We start from the raw sequence: 21,515 nt of genomic DNA on the forward strand, positions 1-21,515 counted from the left end.
CGAGCCCTGCGCCCCACACTCTGTGCCCCAAGCCCCGCGTGACACTGACACTAAACACACTCCAGAGCTCTCAGATTAAGTCCTTCTGAGAACAAATGGTCTTTCTTCTCTCCTCCGTCCACACTCTGTCCATCTACCAATGAGAGGAAGCTATTCATTGTCTATGATCTGTCAATGGTTTAGGCTCGGGTCACTGTTAACATGATTCACTGGTCAGTATTACCATGACACACTAAACCATTCTGCTCTGGGGACATGGCAACCATGTCCTAAAATGTAAGCATGGAGGAACTAGGGTTGCAAAATTCTGGTAATTTCCCCAAAATTCTCAGGTTTTCTACAAATACTGGATTTCCTGCTTATTCCCTTGTGATTTTCCAACTTGGATTTCTGTAAAACCTGAGAATTTTGGAAAAGTTACCAGAATTTTGCAACCCTAGGAAGTACTGCATGATGGTCTCTCAAAAACAAATAATCTACCAACCCATTATACTTCTGAAACCTGCCATATCACTCAAAAACCATGCAGTATTATACTGATATTTTTTAACACATTTAATACAGAAACATTCAAAATCGGCTTTCAAACGTCTCCCAAAACAGGCAGCGTAGATGACGGATCCCTACGGATAGAAAGGTTTCAACCGGTCAGGTATAAAAAACATTCAGCCATCTAATTGACTAAAAAAGTCTGAAAACAAAACAATGTCTGTCAATCAGTGTACTATATCACTGACTGTCTTTGATCACCATGGTGACACATTATTCTACATCAACAGACAGACACAGCTAAATAAAACTGCATCAACATGAGGCGACTGGAAACCATATGGCCATGGATGGTGTATCAATTGTAATTCTTCAAAGTAAACAATACATCAAAGTAAACAATACATCAGAAATAAGATACTTTGTGTAATGAATGCATATTAACGCATTAAGAGTAAGACTACCATCAATACCCATCAGTAACAGTCAGACTACAGTCAATAACAGTCAGACTAAAGTCAGTAACAGTCAGACTACAGTCAGTGACAGTCAGACTACAGTCAGTAACAGTCAGACTACAGTCATACTACAGTCAGACTACAGTCAATAACAGTCAGACTAAAGTCAGTAACAGTCAGACTACAGTCAGTGACAGTCAGACTAAAGTCAGTAACAGTCAGACTAAAGTCAATAACAGTCAGACTAAAGTCAATAACAGTCAGTAACAGTCAGGCTACAGTCATACTACAGCCAGACTACAGTCAATAACAGTCAGACTACAGTCAGACTACAGTCAGACTACAGTCAGACTACAGTCAGACTACAGTCAGTAACAGTCAGTAACAGTCAGACTACAGTCAGTAACAGTCAGGCTACAGTCAGTAACAGTCAGGCTACAGTCATACTAGTCAGACTAAAGTCAGTAACAGTCAGACTACAGTCAGTAACAGTCAGACTACAGTCAGTAACAGTCAGACTACAGTCAGTAACAGTCAGACTAAAGTCAGTAACAGTCAGACTAGAGTCAGTAACAGTCAGAATACAGTCAGTAACAGTCAGACTACAGTCAGTAACAGTCAGACTACAGTCAGACTACAGTCAGACTACAGTCAGACTAAAGTCAGTAACAGTCAGTAACAGTCAGACTACAGTCATACTACAGCCAGACTAAAGTCAGTAACAGTCAGACTAGTCAGAAACAGTCAGACTATAGTCATACTACAGTCAGACTAAAGTCAGTAACAGTCAGACTACAGTCAGTAACAGTCAGACTACAGTCAGTGACAGTCAGACTAAAGTCAGAAGCAGTCAGTATACAGTCAGTAACAGTCCGACTACAGTCCGACTACAGTCAGTGACAGTCAGACTAGTCAGTAAGAGTCAGGCTACAGTCAGTGACTAATCAGTGAGATTAGTCATGTAGTGAGATTACAGTCAGTAGTGAGATTACAGTCAGTAACAGTAAGTAACAATGAGATTACTGTCAGTAAAAGTGAGTGAGTCTGAACCCCTCCCTGCTAGCGCTGTAGACCATTAATCTTTCATCAGAGGTGGGGCTCACCTCCCAGCTCTCTCTTCTCTCTCTCTGCTCCCCTATAACTGATGATAGTGTGAATGCTCTCCTTCAGAGGTAATTATCTGGCTGCAAGGTTAACTCCACCCCCAGGGAGGAGCTGCTGTACAGTAGGTCAACAACAAATAAAAGCGGACAGAAAAAGAAGAGCTAAAACAAAGGAACTTTACTACCACTACAAATATGTTGTTTTCCCCTCTTGAATATACATAGATACAGAGGACAGACATCACCACGGCTGTGTTAGGGTTCCTGCTGCATTGATTTTCTAAATGAACCATCATGTCCAGCAGGATCATATTCACTGGTCCTCCATATACTTTCACACAGGACCCAGAGAGACCTTGATCTACCTCCCCCCCCCACAATCTTTCCTCTCCTCCTCGTCAGAGCTGCTATTAGAATGGATAACCCAGCGAGGCGAGACAGCGGAGTGCTTAGCCAGGCAGCCAGTGACTGAAGGGTCCATTCCATCACTAAGTTATTATCCACAGGCAAAGTGTTGCCATTCATCAGAGACTGAGAGATGAAACTCTCTGTTAGTCAAGGGAAACGCCCGTTCCACTCCCCTCACCAAGGATCAATATATGCCACCGCTCTCTCCTCCATTCCTTCCGCTACCGAAAAAGTAATTATACAGGAGCAATGTTGCAATGTTGACAATCGATAGCTCAGCCAGGTTGGGTTAAGGTCTGTAGAGGGGGGGTGGGGAGATTTAGGCAGCTACTGATGTCAACAGTGACACCTTGGAACAAAGGACGTCCTGTCTGTGTCTGTATGCCTGTCTGTCCGCTTCCACCTGCTCTACATCCTGTTAAGACGGCCATGTTGGAACATGTTGGAATACCTGGGTTGCATCTGAAATGGCACCCTATTCCCTATATAGTGTAATATTTTGTACCATTGTTCACAGGGCTCTGGTCAAAGTTAGTGCACTATATAGGGAACAGGTTGCCTTTTGGGATGCAGACAGTGGTGGACAGGGGAGGTCTTTAGTGTCAATGGAGATGCAGACTACTCACTTATTATTATTTTTTTAACCTTTATTTAATTAGTCAAGTCAGTTAAGAACCAATTCTTATTTTCAATGACGGCCTAGGAACAGTGGGTTAACTGCCTTGTTCAGAGGCAGAACAACAGATTTCTACCTTGTCAGCTCGGGGATTCGATCTTGCAATCTTTTGGTTACAAGTCCAACGCTCTAACCAACGCAACCCAGTATGTATCAAACTTGAATAAATGCATGTGTCAAAGAGATAGTTTGCAGAATGCAGGTAGATCAGAGGTAGATGTGACTGAGTGAAAGGTTTTATAGTTCCATTTCATGAGAACTATAAAAACAAAGCCAACATATTATACTATTACTATAACAGAAAACAGAGTAGAAACGATATTGACATTCACAACAGTAAATAAGAGGATAAATACAAACTTGCCTTGTCTTCAAGGATGGTTATTATAATAGTTTAAGACTGGAAGTTAAAGACACTGTGTAATATTCTAGAATTAATTAATCAGCCTTGCCTTGACGTCTCCTTTCTCTTGACAATGCTGAACTTTATAATCCAGTGACAGGGGTCAGGGGGTCGCAGCAGAGGGAGGAGGGGCCAGAGAAAATCAGTCTCTCACTGGAGAAAATTCTAACATCCAATTTTCAACTTGATTTATCAGTGTGAAGCTCAAACTGAATGGGTGCCGTGATGGGAGGAGGGGGAGAGAGGGAGGAGAGGAGGAAGAGGGAAAGAGGGGTGAGGAGGGAGGGAGGGGTGAAGAAGGAGGAGGGGACCTGTCTCAGAGCTGCATCAAAGGCTTCTCGTTGTGATTTAGCACAGCAGATCAATACAACCCTATACTGTTTCAATTTGAACACTATTGATTTTGTGATGTCGACTCAATACACTGCACATTCATCATCAGGCAAGCAGAAAGTATGATCCAACAGCCTACTAGGCTGATCACACTGCCTTAACACAGCCCTACCACCTCCTGGGCTGATCCCACTGCCTTAACACAGCCCTACCACCTCCTGGGCTGATCACACTGCCTTAACACAGCCCTACCACCTCCTGGGCTGATCACACTGCCTTGTTTAACACAGCCCTACCACCTCCTGGGCTGATCACACTGCCTTAACACAGCCCTACCACCTCCTGGGCTGATCCCACTGCCTTAACACAGCCCTACCACCTCCTGGGCTGATCCCACTGCCTTAACACAGCCCTACCACCTCCTGGGCTGATCACACTGCCTTAACACAGCCCTACCACCTCCTGGGCTGATCACACTGCCTTAACACAGCCCTACCACCTCCTGGTCTGATCACACTGCCTTAACACAGCCCTACCACCTCCGGGGTTGATCACACTGCCTTGTTTAACACAGCCCTACCACCTTCTGGGCTGATCACACTGCCTTGTTTAACACAGCCCTACCACCTCCTGGGCTCATCTGGTTAATTCTTATAATAGGTTATATGATCGCAGAGAGATTTTGTATGTATCCCAAATGGCATCCTATTCTCTATGTGGTGCACTAATTTAGACCAGGGAATAGGGTACCATTTGGGATGCACCCATTGGCTTTCTGTCCATGTGCAGTGTCTCCTCGTCACAAAGAGTTACGATCATAATGGTGTCTACTAATTCAAAATACTATAGTTGTGTAAAAACTTTCAATAAAATGTGCACTATAGTCATTAGCTGTAGTTTAACCTGGGTGAGTATATTACATATAGAATTCTGTTGATAAAACGCTCAACACAGATCAATATCCTCTGGCTAGTCTCCCGTCAGGAGTTAGGGTTAAAGTAAAAACAATCTCTGTGCAGGCAAGCATTCACACCTACTCACGCACGCACACACACACTTTCAACCAGCGTCACAAATTACACACAGCCCTTTCAGAATGCTGGAGGGTTTTCTATTTTACAAGAGCAGCAAAAGTTAATGTTGCATTGAATAAGGCTGAGCTGCTACACTGCCCTGAGCTCATGAACATATTGCATCATTTTTCTTCTCCAGCAGGTCACCATTAAATGGGTATTTGTTGGAAGTTTTGCAGTATCATTTACAATGCTCCCCCTCTCAGCAACCTTTTGTTCCAATACTAATGCTATCCCCGGAGAGAAATCCTATAAATATTTGAATACGTAAATCTACAGTAGCAGCCCGCAATTCAATCTTCTATGTTTTGCCAAGGTTACTTTACTTATACGCCTGTTTGGGCTGTTTTATGAATTTCTCTATCAGAACTGCATGGCATATAATCAAACATACTGTGTGTGTGCAAATATATACACAATGCTCCAACATCTGGTAAGAGGGTGAAGTAAGGCATTTAGCATGAACTACTGTAGGTAAGGATATCTATATTATTATAATAACATTCCTGCTGTAATTCAATCTGTACTATAGTTTGCATCCAAACGGCACCTTTTTCCCTATTCGGGTTGTACAATATGTAAGGTACAGCTGCATGGGGAAATAGGGCTCTGGTCAAAAGTAGTGCACTATACAGTATAGGGAAAAGAGAGACATTTGGGAGTCAGAACTTACCCATAGATGAATGGTCCAATGATGATAAATGTGCATCTTTCTGAGGTAATTGCATCTGTTTCCAGGACTGTGTTTGTCAGGTGGAATGATGCATGTATAAATCACTAAATCTATACGCCACACAACCTATTGAGATTACCAGCAGTCATTAAAACACTCCTCAAATCATTCAATTCAATCAACTGAAATCTCCTTACAAACTAAATGAAGGTTTATTGTATTTTTTCAACAAACATCTGACAACACAGCAGAATTCCTAAAGCCCTCAAAACATGATCCAGATGTGTTTTCTATCGATGTGAGTAAACAACATCCCCTTAATGAACATAGCTAACCATCTGTATGTCCGTGAACATATTTAACCATCTGTATTGCATTTTCAAAATCCAATAAGGAAAGCCAAGCTACTGTTTCAGTGAGGGTAGTCAATTACTGGAAGTGTTCTTTCTGTAAGGAAGGCAAGGTTTGACAGGACCTTTGCTGCACTTGCCACTCGCCAGGTCGTCATTGTGAATACAGAATTTGTTCCTAACATACTTGCCTGGTATACAAGCTTGCTTTATAAGGAGCTTCCTAACAGATCATGGCCAATGTCATCAACATCCCAAAGAACATGCATGTCATGTGTCGTCGTGACAGTAACAGGGGGAAACATAGAGCGAACAGTAGTCTGGGTCTAAGAACAAAACCTTGTCGTACGCCTAATTCAACTTTAGAGGATTTCCCACGTAGTTGGACAAATGGACACTGCTCAGATTGGTGGTTTAAGCATCCATAGCATCACTATTCAGCACTGGCCCCCTTCAACCATTGAGTGTGTGTGTGTGTGTGTGTGTGTGTGTGTGTGTGTGTGTGTGTGTGTGTGTGTGTGTGTGTGTGTGTGTGTGTGTGTGGTGGGAAGCAGAGCTAAGGCTCCAAGGATCTGTAGTTTTCAAGGCCCAGGGGAGAGGTGTGGAGGGAATGACTCTGACCACCAACCACCACCAGGTGTTCTGCTGTGTGACTGAGGGTTGCTGAGAGACTCTACAACACTCTACACTCTACACACACAGACACACAGACACACACACACACACACACGCACGCACGCACGCACACACACAACTCCCCCCCAACCCCAGTCTGTTTGACCGGTGGCCGGTCCCGAGGGGAGTTCAGTCTCTTTGTCTGTTATTGAGTTAGTTGACCAGGTCCCTGATCAACATCAAATCAAACTCTCTCCATGAAATGGCTTACTTACAAGCCCTTAACCAACAATGCAGTTTTAAGAAAAATAAGAGTTAAGAAAAAATATTTACTAAATAAACTAAGGTAAAAATAAAAGACCAAGAATAAAATTACAATAACGAGGCTATATAAAGGGGGTACCGGTACAGAGTCAATGTGCGGGTGTACAGGTTAGTCGAGATAATTTAGGTAATATGTACATGTAGGTGGGGGTAAAATTACTATGTATCGATAATAGATCGTAAACAGCGAGTTGCAGCAGCATAAGCTGTTCAGCAGTCTTATGGCTTGGGGTTAGAAGCTGTTCAGCAGTCTTATGGCTTGGGGTTAGAAGCTGTTCAGCAGTCTTATGGCTTGGGGTTAGAAGCTGTTCAGCAGTCTTATGGCTTGGGGTTAGAAGCTGTTCAGCAGTCTTATGGCTTGGGGTTAGAAGCTGTTCAGCAGTCTTATGGCTTGGGGTTAGAAGCTGTTCAGAAGCCTTTTGGACCTAGACGTGGCACTGCGGTACCACTTACCGTGCGGTAGCAGAGAGAACAGTCTATGAGTAGGGTGGCTGGAGTCTTTGGCAATTTTTGGTCCTTTCTCTGACACTGCCTGGTATAGAGATCCTGGATAGCAGGAAGCTTGGCCCCAGTGATGTACTGGGCCATACGCACTACCCTCTGAAGTGCTCTCGATGGTGCAGCTGTATAACTTTTTGAGGATCTGAGGACCCATGCCAAATCTTTCAGACTCCTAAGGGGGAAAAGGCATTGTCGTGCCCTCTTCACGACTTTCTTGGTGTGTTTGGATCATGATAGTTTGTTGGTGATGTGAACACCAAGGAACTTAAGGCTCTCAACCTGTTCCACTACAGCCCATCGATGAGAATGGGGGCGTGCTTGGCCCTCCTTTTCCTGTAGTCCACGATCATCTCCATGTAAATGTGATCCTGGTGGATGCTGGGTAAATGACATTAGCTGGTGGTCCTTCCTTCCCAGTACTACACTAATTGTACAGTACAGCTAATACTGGGAGTTCTGCTATCCAGCCTAGCCTATGCTTGGCCTTTGGGCCAGCCCAGCTCCAGGTAGCCCCAGCCCTAAACCTTTCACCAGACCCAGTCCCAGTCAGTACTTCTGTGCCAAGCTGCCAGGCTGCTCCAGGCTCTGTGTTTGTTGGTGAGGCCTATCCTTCAGCCCCAGCCATATACCCCAGCTCAAGGCCTATCCTTCAGCCCCAACCCTATACCCTAGCCCAAAGCCTATCCTTCAGCCCCAGCCTTATACCCCAGCCCAAAGCTTATCCTTCAGCCCCAGCTCTATACCGTAGCCCTGGGTCTTACCTCTGTGCCAGGCTGCCCCAGGCTCCATGCTTATTGGTGAGGATGTTGAGTATCTTCTGTTTAAGCTGGTTGGCAGTCACATGGTCTCTGTGCTTGGCAGCGCTGATCAGGTGATCACACATCTTCTCCTCCTCCCTCCGATCAGCAGTGTACTGGGCACAGTTAGACTGATGGAGGGAACACAAGGAGCCATTTTATTATAAACATAGCCATGCTAATGCCATGCTAACATAATGCTAACCATGCTAAGCATTAAGATTATGCTAACACCCTGCTAACAAAATGCCAACACCATGCTAGGTGTTAACATTATGCTAAAACCGGACAGTATCCATCACTAGGATTTGATATTACTTGCACTTTGATTGTATGTACTTTTAAAGTAAGGTGTTCTTGAGTGTCTTGAAAGGTATCTGTCAAATATAACTGTCTGTCTGGTGTTAGCATGGTGCTAGCATGGCTATGTTATGTTTGTATTAATATGTCCTTGTGATTCCTCCATTGCAATCCTGCGAAATTAGATACTGCATTCAAACATGTAAATGTGTGTGTGTCCTGCTAGGAAGCTACGCAAAGTGTGTGGTGAGGGAAAAGAAATGAAAACCATTCAATAGATCCACAGAGGATATTATAGAGTGTGTGTGTTTGTGTGCACGTGTGAGTAGATATTATAGCATGTGCTGTTAAGGTTAACAGAGCCAATCTCTGCTCCTCTACATCAGCAGGGGACATGTTGGTGAAGAGGGATTTAAACACTGTTAGAAAGCTTTAATCCCATCTGTTTACATAGGGGTCACAATCTGTCCCTACATAAAACTAAACTGTGTCTGTGGATGAAGGGCAGGTTGGATAACAAAGAGAAGTAGCCTGTACTGTAGCCTACATGTATAAATTATCATTTGTGTGATGCGTTGATGTGTTATGTTGAAGTGGAGTCAGTGCCTTTCGTACCAAACGGCACTCTATTCCCTTTATAGTACACCCGTTTTAACCAGGACCCATATGGCTATGGTAAAAAGTAGTGCACTATATATGGAATAGGGTGGGACTCACCCAGTGATCTCCTACAGACAATGTAGAAGCATCTAAAAAGGTCATCTAGATTCTAGAGGAGCCGATCAGGATCTGACTTCATCTTCTCCCTGCTAAAATAAGATTGTCTTGCTGCATCGCCACAGGGCTGCTCCTTCCTGCTCATATACTCAATCTAATTTGCTAACAGAAGCTGGAAGTGAATTGAATTTCCGGCCCTATATTTGAATTGTGTCGGATATTATGCCTCAACATATTCTTCAAATGGCAGATAACTCAATCTCTGCTTGTCATCTCACGTTACTATGTGACGCTGTGACAAATATCAAACCTTATTTATCACTTAACAGGATATGAGGCTGCTGCCCTGACACCAACTTAATGTAAAAATGTCTATCTGTCTGGGGATGGAGGGTAGAGTGAGGGAGGGGTTTTGAGGGGTAATAAAGTAGAGACATGGCTGGATGAAAAGTGTAGACTGTCTAGAGTTGTCAGACAGAAGGGATGAGGCCAGAGGAGGGATGAGGGCCAGGTAATCTCTGGGTGTTTCTCAAATGGCACCCTATGGGCCCTGGTCAGAAGTAGTGTACTGTACAGGGAATAGGGTGTCATTTGAGATGCAGCCTCCCTCGCTACTGGTGACATTGCATATCTATCCGTCTCCTCCAGTTGATCTTGCAGGTCAAGGAGCCTCTAGCAGAGGACTACAGGATATCTAACAGCTGCTTGAGGAAGGCTGCTGCCCCAAGATAAGAAACCCATCACTCCTCACATGTACAAGCTACTAACAGAGGTAGAAGAAGGGTCTGTGTGTGTGTGTGTGTGTGTGTGTGTGTGTGTGTGTGTGTGTGTGTGTGTGTGTGTGTGTGTGTGTGTGTGTGTGTGTGTGTGTGTGTGTGTGTGTGTGTGTGTGTGTGTGTGTGTGTGTGTGTATGTATGTATGTATGTATGTATGTATGTGTGTGTGTGTGTGTGTGTGTGTGTGTGTGTGTGTGTGTGTGTGTGTGTGTGTGTGTGTGTGTGTGTGTGTGTGTGCATGCGTTTGTGTACTTGGGTAAGACACTTCCAATATGACTAGCAACATTGTGTCATCCCACTCCCTACCTTTTCTTGATGGTAATTAAAGAAAGTGAGAAAGAGATATATATAATACAGTGGGGCAAAAAAGTATATAGTCAGCCACCAATTGTGCAAGTTCTCCCACTTAAAAATATGAGAGGCCTGTAATTTTCATCATAGGTACACTTCAACGATGACAGACAAAATGAGAAAAAAAATCCAGAAAATCACATTGTAGGATTTTTTATGAATTTATTTGCAAATTATGGTGGAAAATAAGTATTTGGTCACCTACAAACAAGCACGATTTCTGGCTCTCACAGACCTGTAACTTCTTCTTTAAGAGGCTCCTCTGTCCTCCATTTGTTACCTGTATTAATGGCACCTGTTTGAACTTGTTATCAGTATAAAAGACACCTGTCCACAACCTCAAACAGTCACACTCCAAACTCCACTATGGCCAAGACCAAAGAGCTGTCAAAGGACACCAGAAACAAAATTGTAGACCTGCACCAGGCTGGGAAGACTGAATCTGCAATAGGTAAGCAGCTTGGTTTGAAGAAATCAACTGTGGGAGCAATTATTAGGAAATGGAAGACATACAAAACCACTGATAATCTCCCTCGATCTGGGGCTCCACGCAAGATCTCACCCCGTGGGGTCAAAATGATCACAAGAACGGTGAGCAAAAATCCCAGAACCACACGGGGGGACCTAGTGAATGACCTGCAGAGAGCTGGGACCAAAGTAACAAAGCCTACCATCAGTAACACACTACGGCGCCAGGGACTCAAATCCTGCAGTGCCAGACGTGTCCCCCTGCTTAAGCCAGTACATGTCCAGGCCCGTCTAAAGTTTGCTAGAGAGCATTTGGATGATCCAGAAGAAGATTGGGAGAATGTCATATGGTCAGATGAAACCGAAATATAACTTTTTGGTAAAAACTCAACTCGTCGTGTTTGGAGGACAAAGAATGCTGAGTTGCATCAAAAGAACACCATACCTACTGTGAAGCATGGGGGTGGAAACATCATGCTTTGGGGCTGTTTTTCTGCAAAGGGACCAGGACGACTGATCCGTGTAAAGGAAAGAATGAATGGGGCCATGTATCGTGAGATTTTGAGTGAAAACCTCCTTCCATCAGCAAGGGCATTGAAGATGAAACGTGGCTGGGTCTTTCAGCATGACAATGATCCCAAACACACCGCCCGGGCAACGAAGGAGTGGCTTCGTAGGAAGTATTTCAAGGTCCTGGAGTGGCCTAGCCAGTCTCCAGATCTCAACCCCATAGAAAATCTTTGGAGGGAGTTGAAAGTCTGTGTTGCCCAGCAACAGCCCCAAAACATCACTGCTCTAGAGGAGATCTGCATGGAGGAATGGGCCAAAATACCAGCAACAGTGTGTGAAAACCTTGTGAAGACTTACAGAAAATGTTTGACCTCTGTCATTGCCAACAAAGGGTACATAACAAGGTATTGAGATAAACTTTTGTTATTGACCAAATAATTATTTTCCACCATAATTTGTAAATAAAATCATAAAAAATCCTACAATGTGATTTTCTGGATTTTCTTTCTCATTTTGTCTGTCATAGTTGAAGTGTACCTATGATGAAAATTACAGGCCTCTCTCATCTTTTTAAGTGGGAGAACTTGCGCAATTGGTGGCTGACTAAATACTTTTTTGCCCCACTGTATATATATATAGAGAGAGAGAGAGAGAAAGAGAGAGAGAAATATATATATACAGTGCCTTGCGAAAGTATTCGGCCCCCTTGAACTTTGCGACCTTTTGCCACATTTCAGGCTTCAAACAAAGATATAAAACTGTATTTTTTTGTGAAGAATCAACAACAAGTGGGACACAATCATGAAGTGGAACAACATTTATTGGATATTTCAAACCTTTTTAACAAATCAAAAACTGAAAAATTGGGCGTGCAAAATTATTCAGCCCCTTTACTTTCAGTGCAGCAAACTCTCTCCAGAAGTTCAGTGAGGATCTCTGAATGATCCAATGTTGACCTAAATGACTAAGGATGATAAATACAATCCACCTGTGTGTAATCAAGTCTCCGTATAAATGCACCTGCACTGTGATAGTCTCAGAGGTCCGTTAAAAGCGCAGAGAGCATCATGAAGAACAAGGAACACACCAGGCAGGTCCGAGATACTGTTGTGAAGAAGTTTAAAGCCGGATTTGGATACAAAAAGATTTCCCAAGCTTTAAACATCCCAAGGAGCACTGTGCAAGCGATAATATTGAAATGGAAGGAGTATCAGACCACTGCAAATCTACCAAGACCTGGCCGTCCCTCTAAACTTTCAGCTCATACAAGGAGAAGACTGATCAGAGATGCAGCCAAGAGGCCCATGATCACTCTGGATGAACTGCAGAGATCTACAGCTGAGGTGGGAGACTCTGTCCATAGGACAACAATCAGGTGTATATTGCACAAATCTGGCCTTTATGGAAGAGTGGCAAGAAGAAAGCCATTTCTTAAAGATATCCATAAAAAGTGTTGTTTAAAGTTTGCCACAAGCCACCTGGGAGACACACCAAACATGTGGAAGAAGGTGCTCTGGTCAGATGAAACCAAAATTAAACTTTTTGGCAACAATGCAAAACGTTATGTTTGGCGTGAAAGCAACACAGCTCATCCCTCTGAACACACCATCCCCACTGTCAAACATGGTGGTGGCAGCATCATGGTTTGGGCCTGCTTTTCTTCAGCAGGGACAGGGAAGATGGTTAAAATGGATGGGAAGATGGATGGAGCCAAATACAGGACCATTCTGGAAGAAAACCTGATGGAGTCTGCAAAAGACCTGAGACTGGGACGGAGATTTGTCTTCCAACAAGACAATGATCCAAAACATAAAGCAAAATCTACAATGGAATGGTTCAAAAATAAACATATCCAGGTGTTAGAATGGCCAAGTCAAAGTCCAGACCTGAATCCAATCGAGAATCTGTGGAAAGAACTGAAAACTGCTGTTCACAAATGCTCTCCATCCAACCTCACTGAGCTCGAGCTGTTTTGCAAGGAGGAATGGGAAAAAATTTCAGTCTCTCGATGTGCAAAACTGATAGAGACATACCCCAAGCGACTTACAGCTGTAATCGCAGCAAAAGGTGGCGCTACAAAGTATTAACTTAAGGGGGCTGAATAATTTTGCACGCCCAATTTTTCAGTTTTGATATGTTAAAAAAGTTTGAAATATCCAATAAATGTCGTTCCACTTCATAATTGTGTCCCACTTGTTGTTGATTCTTCACAAAAAAATACAGTTTTATATCTTTATGTTTGAAGCCTGAAATGTGGCAAAAGGTCGCAAAGTTCAAGGGGGCCGAATACTTTCGCAAGGCACTGTATATATATATATGTATAGAGAGAGAAAGAGAGTGGGAAAGAGAGAGAGCAGCTCTACCTGCTGTCTAAAAGAGGCATGACATTCCTCTAAACAGAGCATCTCCCTGAGTTCAGAAAACTGCTCCTCTCTCCTTTCCTTCTCAGGCTTCCTTCCATTTAATAAAGAAATCATTAGACACATAAAGTGGCATTACTAAAGACTGTCTGCGCCCCAAACAGAACCCTATTCCCTATATGGTGCACTACGTTTGCCCAGAGACTATTGGGTCCTGATAAAAAAGTAGCGCACTATAAAGAAAATAGGGTGCCATTTGGCATGCAGATACTGTCTAATTACTGCAGACGACCTCTAATTCCTACAGAAATCAATAATGAGAGTGTTGGTGTTCTGATGCTTTGTAGTGAGAACAGGCAGTGTGTTTGATATGTGGGGTAAGTACCGTCTCTGGGGTAGACTCATTACACTGTTGGACGGGCTTAAAGCTAATAAAGACCAGATATGAATGAAGCTGGCGTATCATTTAGTCTGCTTACTAATATTGCTAGCAGGCTGGTTATTATAATCCCTTAGAGTGGCCTAATGATAGGGCCATAATCCTCCTGGAGAGACACAGGGGGACTACAGGAGTACTGAGCTGCTGCTAATCCAGCACTATTCTCTCACAGACCCGGGATGGCTCCCAAATGCCACTCTATTTCTATGGGCCCTGGTCAAAATTAGTGCACTATGTAGGGAACAGGGTGTCATTTGGGATGCACAACTGAAGTCAGTCACTCCAGAGCAAGGACTGGCGAGGCTGCTGTAATCAGTTGACTAGGTTAGATAAGGTACTGTACCTCAAACTCAGCGTGTTTATGGACATCTTCTGCTCTCTGTCTGTTGAGGATGAACTCTGCCTCGTTGGCAACACGCACGATGTGGTCCTTCATAGCATGACACAGCAATCTGGAACAGATACAGAACTCTAGACAGTCAGTCAGTCAACACAAAGTATGCGGTCCTTAATAGCATGACACAGAATCATGGAACAGACAGACAGAAAGACAGAATACTAGACAGTCAGTCAGTCAACACAATGATGTGGTCCTTCCTAGCATGACACAACAACCTGGAACACACAGAAATAGACACACAAACCCCTCCCTTCTGACCCTCCAACCTCATCTCCATCTCTCCCTGTCGTCTCTGGCCCTGATTGCCTCCTCTCCTCCCATGACTGACTCCTCAGCCTCCCTGGTGTACACTCCACCTGCTTCTACCCTCGCTTCAATCTTTTTAATAATCGAAAACAGCCAGGCTACTATGTGGAGATTTTATGCCATTTTACACCAAATCAGGTCTGCTTTGTTTCAATTACAAGGCTTCTGATACCCTCTTTCTGCATCACAAATGGCATTTCCATTATAGAGCCCTGGTTAAATGTAGTGTACTAGTGTACTATGCTATTTGGGAAGCATCCTTTGTCTCAGGGAGAGGCCTCAGAGATGCATTCATCATACTAGTGTCAACAAGCTTCAAACTACAACTACACTCTGAGTTCTGAACAATTCTTTATCTCCTCTTATTTAGACGTTAGTGTTCTAAACTAGGATTGTAGTTATTTGGTTAGCTGGTTAGCTTAGCTAGTTGGTTAGCTGATAGGTTAGAGAGCTCTACAGGACAGGTTGGTTAGCTGGTTGATTATAGTTCAGAGGACTGCAGCTGGTTGGTTAGCTGGTTGATTATAGTTCAGAGGACTGCAGCTGGTTGGTTAGCTGGTTGATTATAGTTCAGAGGACTGCAGCTGGTTGGTTAGCTGGTTGATTATAGTTCAGAGGACTGCAGCTGGTTGGTTAGCTGGTTGATTATAGTTCAGAGGACTGCAGCTGGTTGGTATGCTGGTTGATTATAGTTCAGAGGACTGCAGCTGGCTGGTTAGCTGGTTGATTATAGTTCAGAGGACTGCAGCTGGTTGGTTAGCTGGTTGATTATAGTTCAGAGGACTGCAGCTGGTTGGTATGCTGGTTGATTATAGTTCAGAGGACTGCAGCTGGTTGGTATGCTGGTTGATTATAGTTCAGAGGACTGCAGCTGGTTGGTTAGCTGGTTGATTATAGTTCAGAGGACTGCAGCTGGCTGGTTAGCTGGTTGATTATAGTTCAGAGGACTGCAGCTGGTTGGTTAGCTGGTTGATTATAGTTCAGAGGACTGCAGCTGGTTGGTTAGCTGGTTGATTATAGTTCAGAGGACTGCAGCTGGCTGGTTAGCTGGTTGATTATAGTTCAGAGGACTGCAGCTGGTTGGTATGCTGGTTGATTATAGTTCAGAGGACTGCAGCTGGCTGGTTAGCTGGTTGATTATAGTTCAGAGGACTGCAGCTGGTTGGTATGCTGGTTGATTATAGTTCAGAGGACTGCAGCTGGCTGGTATGCTGGTTGATTATAGTTCAGAGGACTGCAGCTGGCTGGTTAGCTGGTTGATTATAGTTCAGAGGACTGCAGCTGGCTGGTATGCTGGTTGATTATAGTTCAGAGGACTGCAGCTGGCTGGTATGCTGGTTGATTATAGTTCAGAGGACTGCAGCTGGCTGGTATGCTGGTTGATTATAGTTCAGAGGACTGCAGCTGGCTGGTATGCTGGTTGATTATAGTTCAGAGGACTGCAGCTGGCTGGTATGCTGGTTGATTATAGTTCAGAAGACTGCAGCTGGCTGGTTAGCTGGTTGATTATAGTTCAGAGGACTGCAGCTGGCTGGTATGCTGGTTGATTATAGTTCAGAGGACTGCAACTGGCTGGTATGCTGGTTGATTATAGTTCAGAGGACTGCAGCTGGTTGGTTAGCTGGTTGATTATAGTTCAGAGGAGTGCAGCTGGCTGGTATGCTGGTTGATTATAGTTCAGAGGACTGCAGCTGGTTGGTAAGCTGGTTGATTATAGTTCAGAGGACTGCAGCTGGCTGGTATGCTGGTTGATTATAGTTCAGAGGACTGCAGCTGGCTGGTTAGCTGGTTGATTATAGTTCAGAGGACTGCAGCTGGTTGGTTAGCTGGTTGATTATAGTTCAGAGGACTGCAGCTGGTTGGTTAGCTGGTTGATTATAGTTCAGAGGACTGCAGCTGGCTGGTTAGCTGGTTGATTATAGTTCAGAGGACTGCAGCTGGTTGGTATGCTGGTTGATTATAGTTCAGAGGACTGCAGCTGGCTGGTTAGCTGGTTGATTATAGTTCAGAGGACTGCAGCTGGTTGGTATGCTGGTTGATTATAGTTCAGAGGACTGCAGCTGGCTGGTATGCTGGTTGATTATAGTTCAGAGGACTGCAGCTGGCTGGTTAGCTGGTTGATTATAGTTCAGAGGACTGCAGCTGGCTGGTATGCTGGTTGATTATAGTTCAGAGGACTGCAGCTGGCTGGTATGCTGGTTGATTATAGTTCAGAGGACTGCAGCTGGCTGGTATGCTGGTTGATTATAGTTCAGAGGACTGCAGCTGGCTGGTATGCTGGTTGATTATAGTTCAGAGGACTGCAGCTGGCTGGTATGCTGGTTGATTATAGTTCAGAAGACTGCAGCTGGCTGGTTAGCTGGTTGATTATAGTTCAGAGGACTGCAGCTGGCTGGTATGCTGGTTGATTATAGTTCAGAGGACTGCAACTGGCTGGTATGCTGGTTGATTATAGTTCAGAGGACTGCAGCTGGTTGGTTAGCTGGTTGATTATAGTTCAGAGGAGTGCAGCTGGCTGGTATGCTGGTTGATTATAGTTCAGAGGACTGCAGCTGGTTGGTAAGCTGGTTGATTATAGTTCAGAGGACTGCAGCTGGCTGGTATGCTGGTTGATTATAGTTCAGAGGACTGCAGCTGGCTGGTTAGCTGGTTGATTATAGTTCAGAGGACTGCAGCTGGCTGGTATGCTGGTTGATTATAGTTCAGAGGACTGCAGCTGGCTGGTATGCTGGTTGATTATAGTTCAGAGGACTGCAGCTGGCTGGTTAGCTGGTTGATTATAGTTCAGAGGACTGCAGCTGGCTGGTATGCTGGTTGATTATAGTTCAGAGGACTGCAGCTGGCTGGTTAGCTGGTTGATTATAGTTCAGAGGACTGCAGCTGGTTGGTATGCTGGTTGATTATAGTTCAGAGGACTGCAGCTGGCTGGTAGCTGGTTGATTATAGTTCAGAGGACTGCAGCTGGCTGGTTAGCTGGTTGATTATAGTTCAGAGGACTGCAGCTGGCTGGTATGCTGGTTGATTATAGTTCAGAGGACTGCAGCTGGCTGGTATGCTGGTTGATTATAGTTCAGAGGACTGCAGCTGGCTGGTTAGCTGGTTGATTATAGTTCAGAGGACTGCAGCTGGCTGGTATGCTGGTTGATTATAGTTCAGAGGACTGCAGCTGGTTGGTATGCTGGTTGATTATAGTTCAGAGGACTGCAGCTGGACTGCAGCTGGCTGGTTAGCTGGTTGATTATAGTTCAGAGGACTGCAGCTGGTTGGTTTGCTGGTTGATTATAGTTCAGAGGACTGCAGCTGGCTGGTATGCTGGTTGATTATAGTTCAGAGGACTGCAGCTGGTTGATTATAGTTCAGAGGACTGCAGCTGGCTGGTTAGCTGGTTGATTATAGTTCAGAGGACTGCAGCTGGCTGGTTAGCTGGTTGATTATAGTTCAGAGGACTGCAGCTGGTTGGTTAGCTGGTTGATTATAGTTCAGAGGACTGCAGCTGGCTGGTTAGCTGGTTGATTATAGTTCAGAGGACTGCAGCTGGCTGGTTAGCTGGTTGATTATAGTTCAGAGGACTGCAGCTGGCTGGTATGCTGGTTGATTATAGTTCAGAGGACTGCAGCTGGTTGGTTAGCTGGTTGATTATAGTTCAGAGGACTGCAGCTGGTTGGTTAGCTGGTTGATTATAGTTCAGAGGACTGCAGCTGGCTGGTTAGCTGGTTGATTATAGTTCAGAGGACTGCAGCTGGCTGGTTAGCTGGTTGATTATAGTTCAGAGGACTGCAGCTGGCTGGTTAGCTGGTTGATTATAGTTCAGAGGACTGCAGCTGGCTGGTTAGCTGGTTGATTATAGTTCAGAGGACTGCAGCTGGCTGGTTAGCTGGTTGATTATAGTTCAGAGGACTGCAGCTGGTTGGTCAGAGGACTGCAGCTGGTTGCTGGTTGATTATAGTTCAGAGGACTGCAGCTGGTTGGTATGCTGGTTGATTATAGTTCAGAGGACTGCAGCTGGTTGGTTAGCTGGTTGATTATAGTTCAGAGGACTGCAGCTGGCTGGTTAGCTGGTTGATTATAGTTCAGAGGACTGCAGCTGGCTGGTATGCTGGTTGATTATAGTTCAGAGGACTGCAGCTGGCTGGTTAGCTGGTTGATTATAGTTCAGAGGACTGCAGCTGCAGCTGGTTGATTATAGTTCAGAGGACTGCAGCTGGTTGGTTAGCTGGTTGATTATAGTTCAGAGGACTGCAGCTGGCTGGTTAGCTGGTTGATTATAGTTCAGAGGACTGCAGCTGGCTGGTTAGCTGGTTGATTATAGTTCAGAGGACTGCAGCTGGCTGGTTATGCTGGTTGATTATAGTTCAGAGGACTGCAGCTGGCTGGTATGCTGGTTGATTATAGTTCAGAGGACTGCAGCTGGTTGGTTAGCTGGTTGATTATAGTTCAGAGGACTGCAGCTGGCTGGTTAGCTGGTTGATTATAGTTCAGAGGACTGCAGCTGGCTGGTTAGCTGGTTGATTATAGTTCAGAGGACTGCAGCTGGTTGGTTAGCTGGTTGATTATAGTTCAGAGGACTGCAGCTGGCTGGTTAGCTGGTTGATTATAGTTCAGAGGACTGCAGCTGGCTGGTTAGCTGGTTGATTATAGTTCAGAGGACTGCAGCTGGCTGGTTAGCTGGTTGATTATAGTTCAGAGGACTACAGCTGGTTGATTAGCTGGTTGATTATAGTTCAGAGGACTGCAGCTGGATGATTATAGTTCAGAGGACTGCAGCTGGCTGGTATGCTGGTTGATTATAGTTCAGAGGACTGCAGCTGGTTGGTTAGCTGGTTGATTATAGTTCAGAGGACTGCAGCTGGCTGGTATGCTGGTTGATTATAGTTCAGAGGACTGCAGCTGGCTGGTTAGCTGGTTGATTATAGTTCAGAGGACTGCAGCTGGCTGGTATGCTGGTTGATTATAGTTCAGAGGACTGCAGCTGGTTGATTATAGTTCAGAGGACTGCAGCTGGCTGGTATGCTGGTTGATTATAGTTCAGAGGACTGCAGCTGGCTGGTTAGCTGGTTGATTATAGTTCAGAGGACTGCAGCTGGTGCAGCTGGCTTATGCTGGTTGATTATAGTTCAGAGGACTGCAGCTGGTTGGTTAGCTGGTTGATTATAGTTCAGAGGACTGCAGCTGGCTGGTTAGCTGGTTGATTATAGTTCAGAGGACTGCAGCTGGCTGGTTAGCTGGTTGATTATAGTTCAGAGGACTGCAGCTGGCTGGTTAGCTGGTTGATTATAGTTCAGAGGACTGCAGCTGGCTGGTTAGCTGGTTGATTATAGTTCAGAGGACTGCAGCTGGCTGGTTAGCTGGTTGATTATAGTTCAGAGGACTGCAGCTGGTTGGTTAGCTGGTTGATTATAGTTCAGAGGACTGCAGCTGGCTGGTTAGCTGGTTGATTATAGTTCAGAGGACTGCAGCTGGTTGGTTAGCTGGTTGATTATAGTTCAGAGGACTGCAGCTGGCTGGTATGCTGGTTGATTATAGTTCAGAGGACTGCAGCTGGTTGGTTAGCTGGTTGATTATAGTTCAGAGGACTGCAGCTGGCTGGTTAGCTGGTTGATTATAGTTCAGAGGACTGCAGCTGGCTGGTTATGCAGCTGGTTGATTATAGTTCAGAGGACTGCAGCTGGTTGGTTAGCTGGTTGATTATAGTTCAGAGGACTGCAGCTGGCTGGTATGCTGGTTGATTATAGTTCAGAGGACTGCAGCTGGTTGGTTAGCTGGTTGATTATAGTTCAGAGGACTGCAGCTGGCTGGTATGCTGGTTGATTATAGTTCAGAGGACTGCAGCTGGCTGGTTGGTTGCAGCTGGTTGAGCTGGTTATTAGTTCAGAGGACTGCAGCTGGCTGGTTACTGCAGCTGGTTGATTATAGTTCAGAGGACTGCAGCTGGCTGGTTAGCTGGTTGATTATAGTTCAGAGGACTGCAGCTGGTTGGTTAGCTGGTTGATTATAGTTCAGAGGACTGCAGCTGGCTGGTTAGCTGGTTGATTATAGTTCAGAGGACTGCAGCTGGCTGGTTAGCTGGTTGATTATAGTTCAGAGGACTGCAGCTGGTTGGTTAGCTGGTTGATTATAGTTCAGAGGACTGCAGCTGGCTGGTTAGCTGGTTGATTATAGTTCAGAGGACTGCAGCTGGCTGGTTAGCTGGTTGATTATAGTTCAGAGGACTGCAGCTGGCTGGTTAGCTGGTTGATTATAGTTCAGAGGACTGCACTGGTTAGCTGGTTGATTATAGTTCAGAGGACTGCAGCTGGCTGGAGCTGGATGATTATAGTTCAGAGGACTGCAGCTGGCTGGTATGCTGGTTGATTATAGTTCAGAGGACTGCAGCTGGTTGGTTAGCTGGTTGATTATAGTTCAGAGGACTGCAGCTGGCTGGTATGCTGGTTGATTATAGTTCAGAGCTGGCTGGACTGCAGCTGGCTGGCTTAGCTGGTTGATTATAGTTCAGAGGACTGCAGCTGGCTGGTATGCTGGTTGATTATAGTTCAGAGGACTGCAGCTGGTTGATTATAGTTCAGAGGACTGCAGCTGGCTGGTTAGCTGGTTGATTATAGTTCAGAGGACTGCAGCTGGCTGGTATGCTGGTTGATTATAGTTCAGAGGACTGCAGCTGGTTGGTTAGCTGGTTGATTATAGTTC

General features: G+C 44.8%; 1 protein-coding gene across 1 annotated transcript in view; it reads right to left on the reverse strand.

Moving 5' to 3' along the window:
* The window catches only part of LOC139385439 (neurobeachin-like), a 346,644-nt gene that overhangs the window by 168,200 nt on the left and 156,929 nt on the right, over nucleotides 1-21,515 (reverse strand). Inside the window, exons 40-41 of the mRNA XM_071130488.1 lie at nucleotides 14,469-14,577; nucleotides 8,168-8,334 (exon numbers count right to left, since the gene is read on the reverse strand). Coding sequence (XP_070986589.1) covers nucleotides 8,168-8,334; nucleotides 14,469-14,577 — 276 coding nt within the window. The remainder of the gene's footprint in view (nucleotides 1-8,167; nucleotides 8,335-14,468; nucleotides 14,578-21,515) is intronic.

Source organism: Oncorhynchus clarkii, chromosome 27 (genome assembly GCF_045791955.1).
Source record: "Oncorhynchus clarkii lewisi isolate Uvic-CL-2024 chromosome 27, UVic_Ocla_1.0, whole genome shotgun sequence".
Lineage (NCBI taxonomy): Eukaryota > Metazoa > Chordata > Actinopteri > Salmoniformes > Salmonidae > Oncorhynchus > Oncorhynchus clarkii.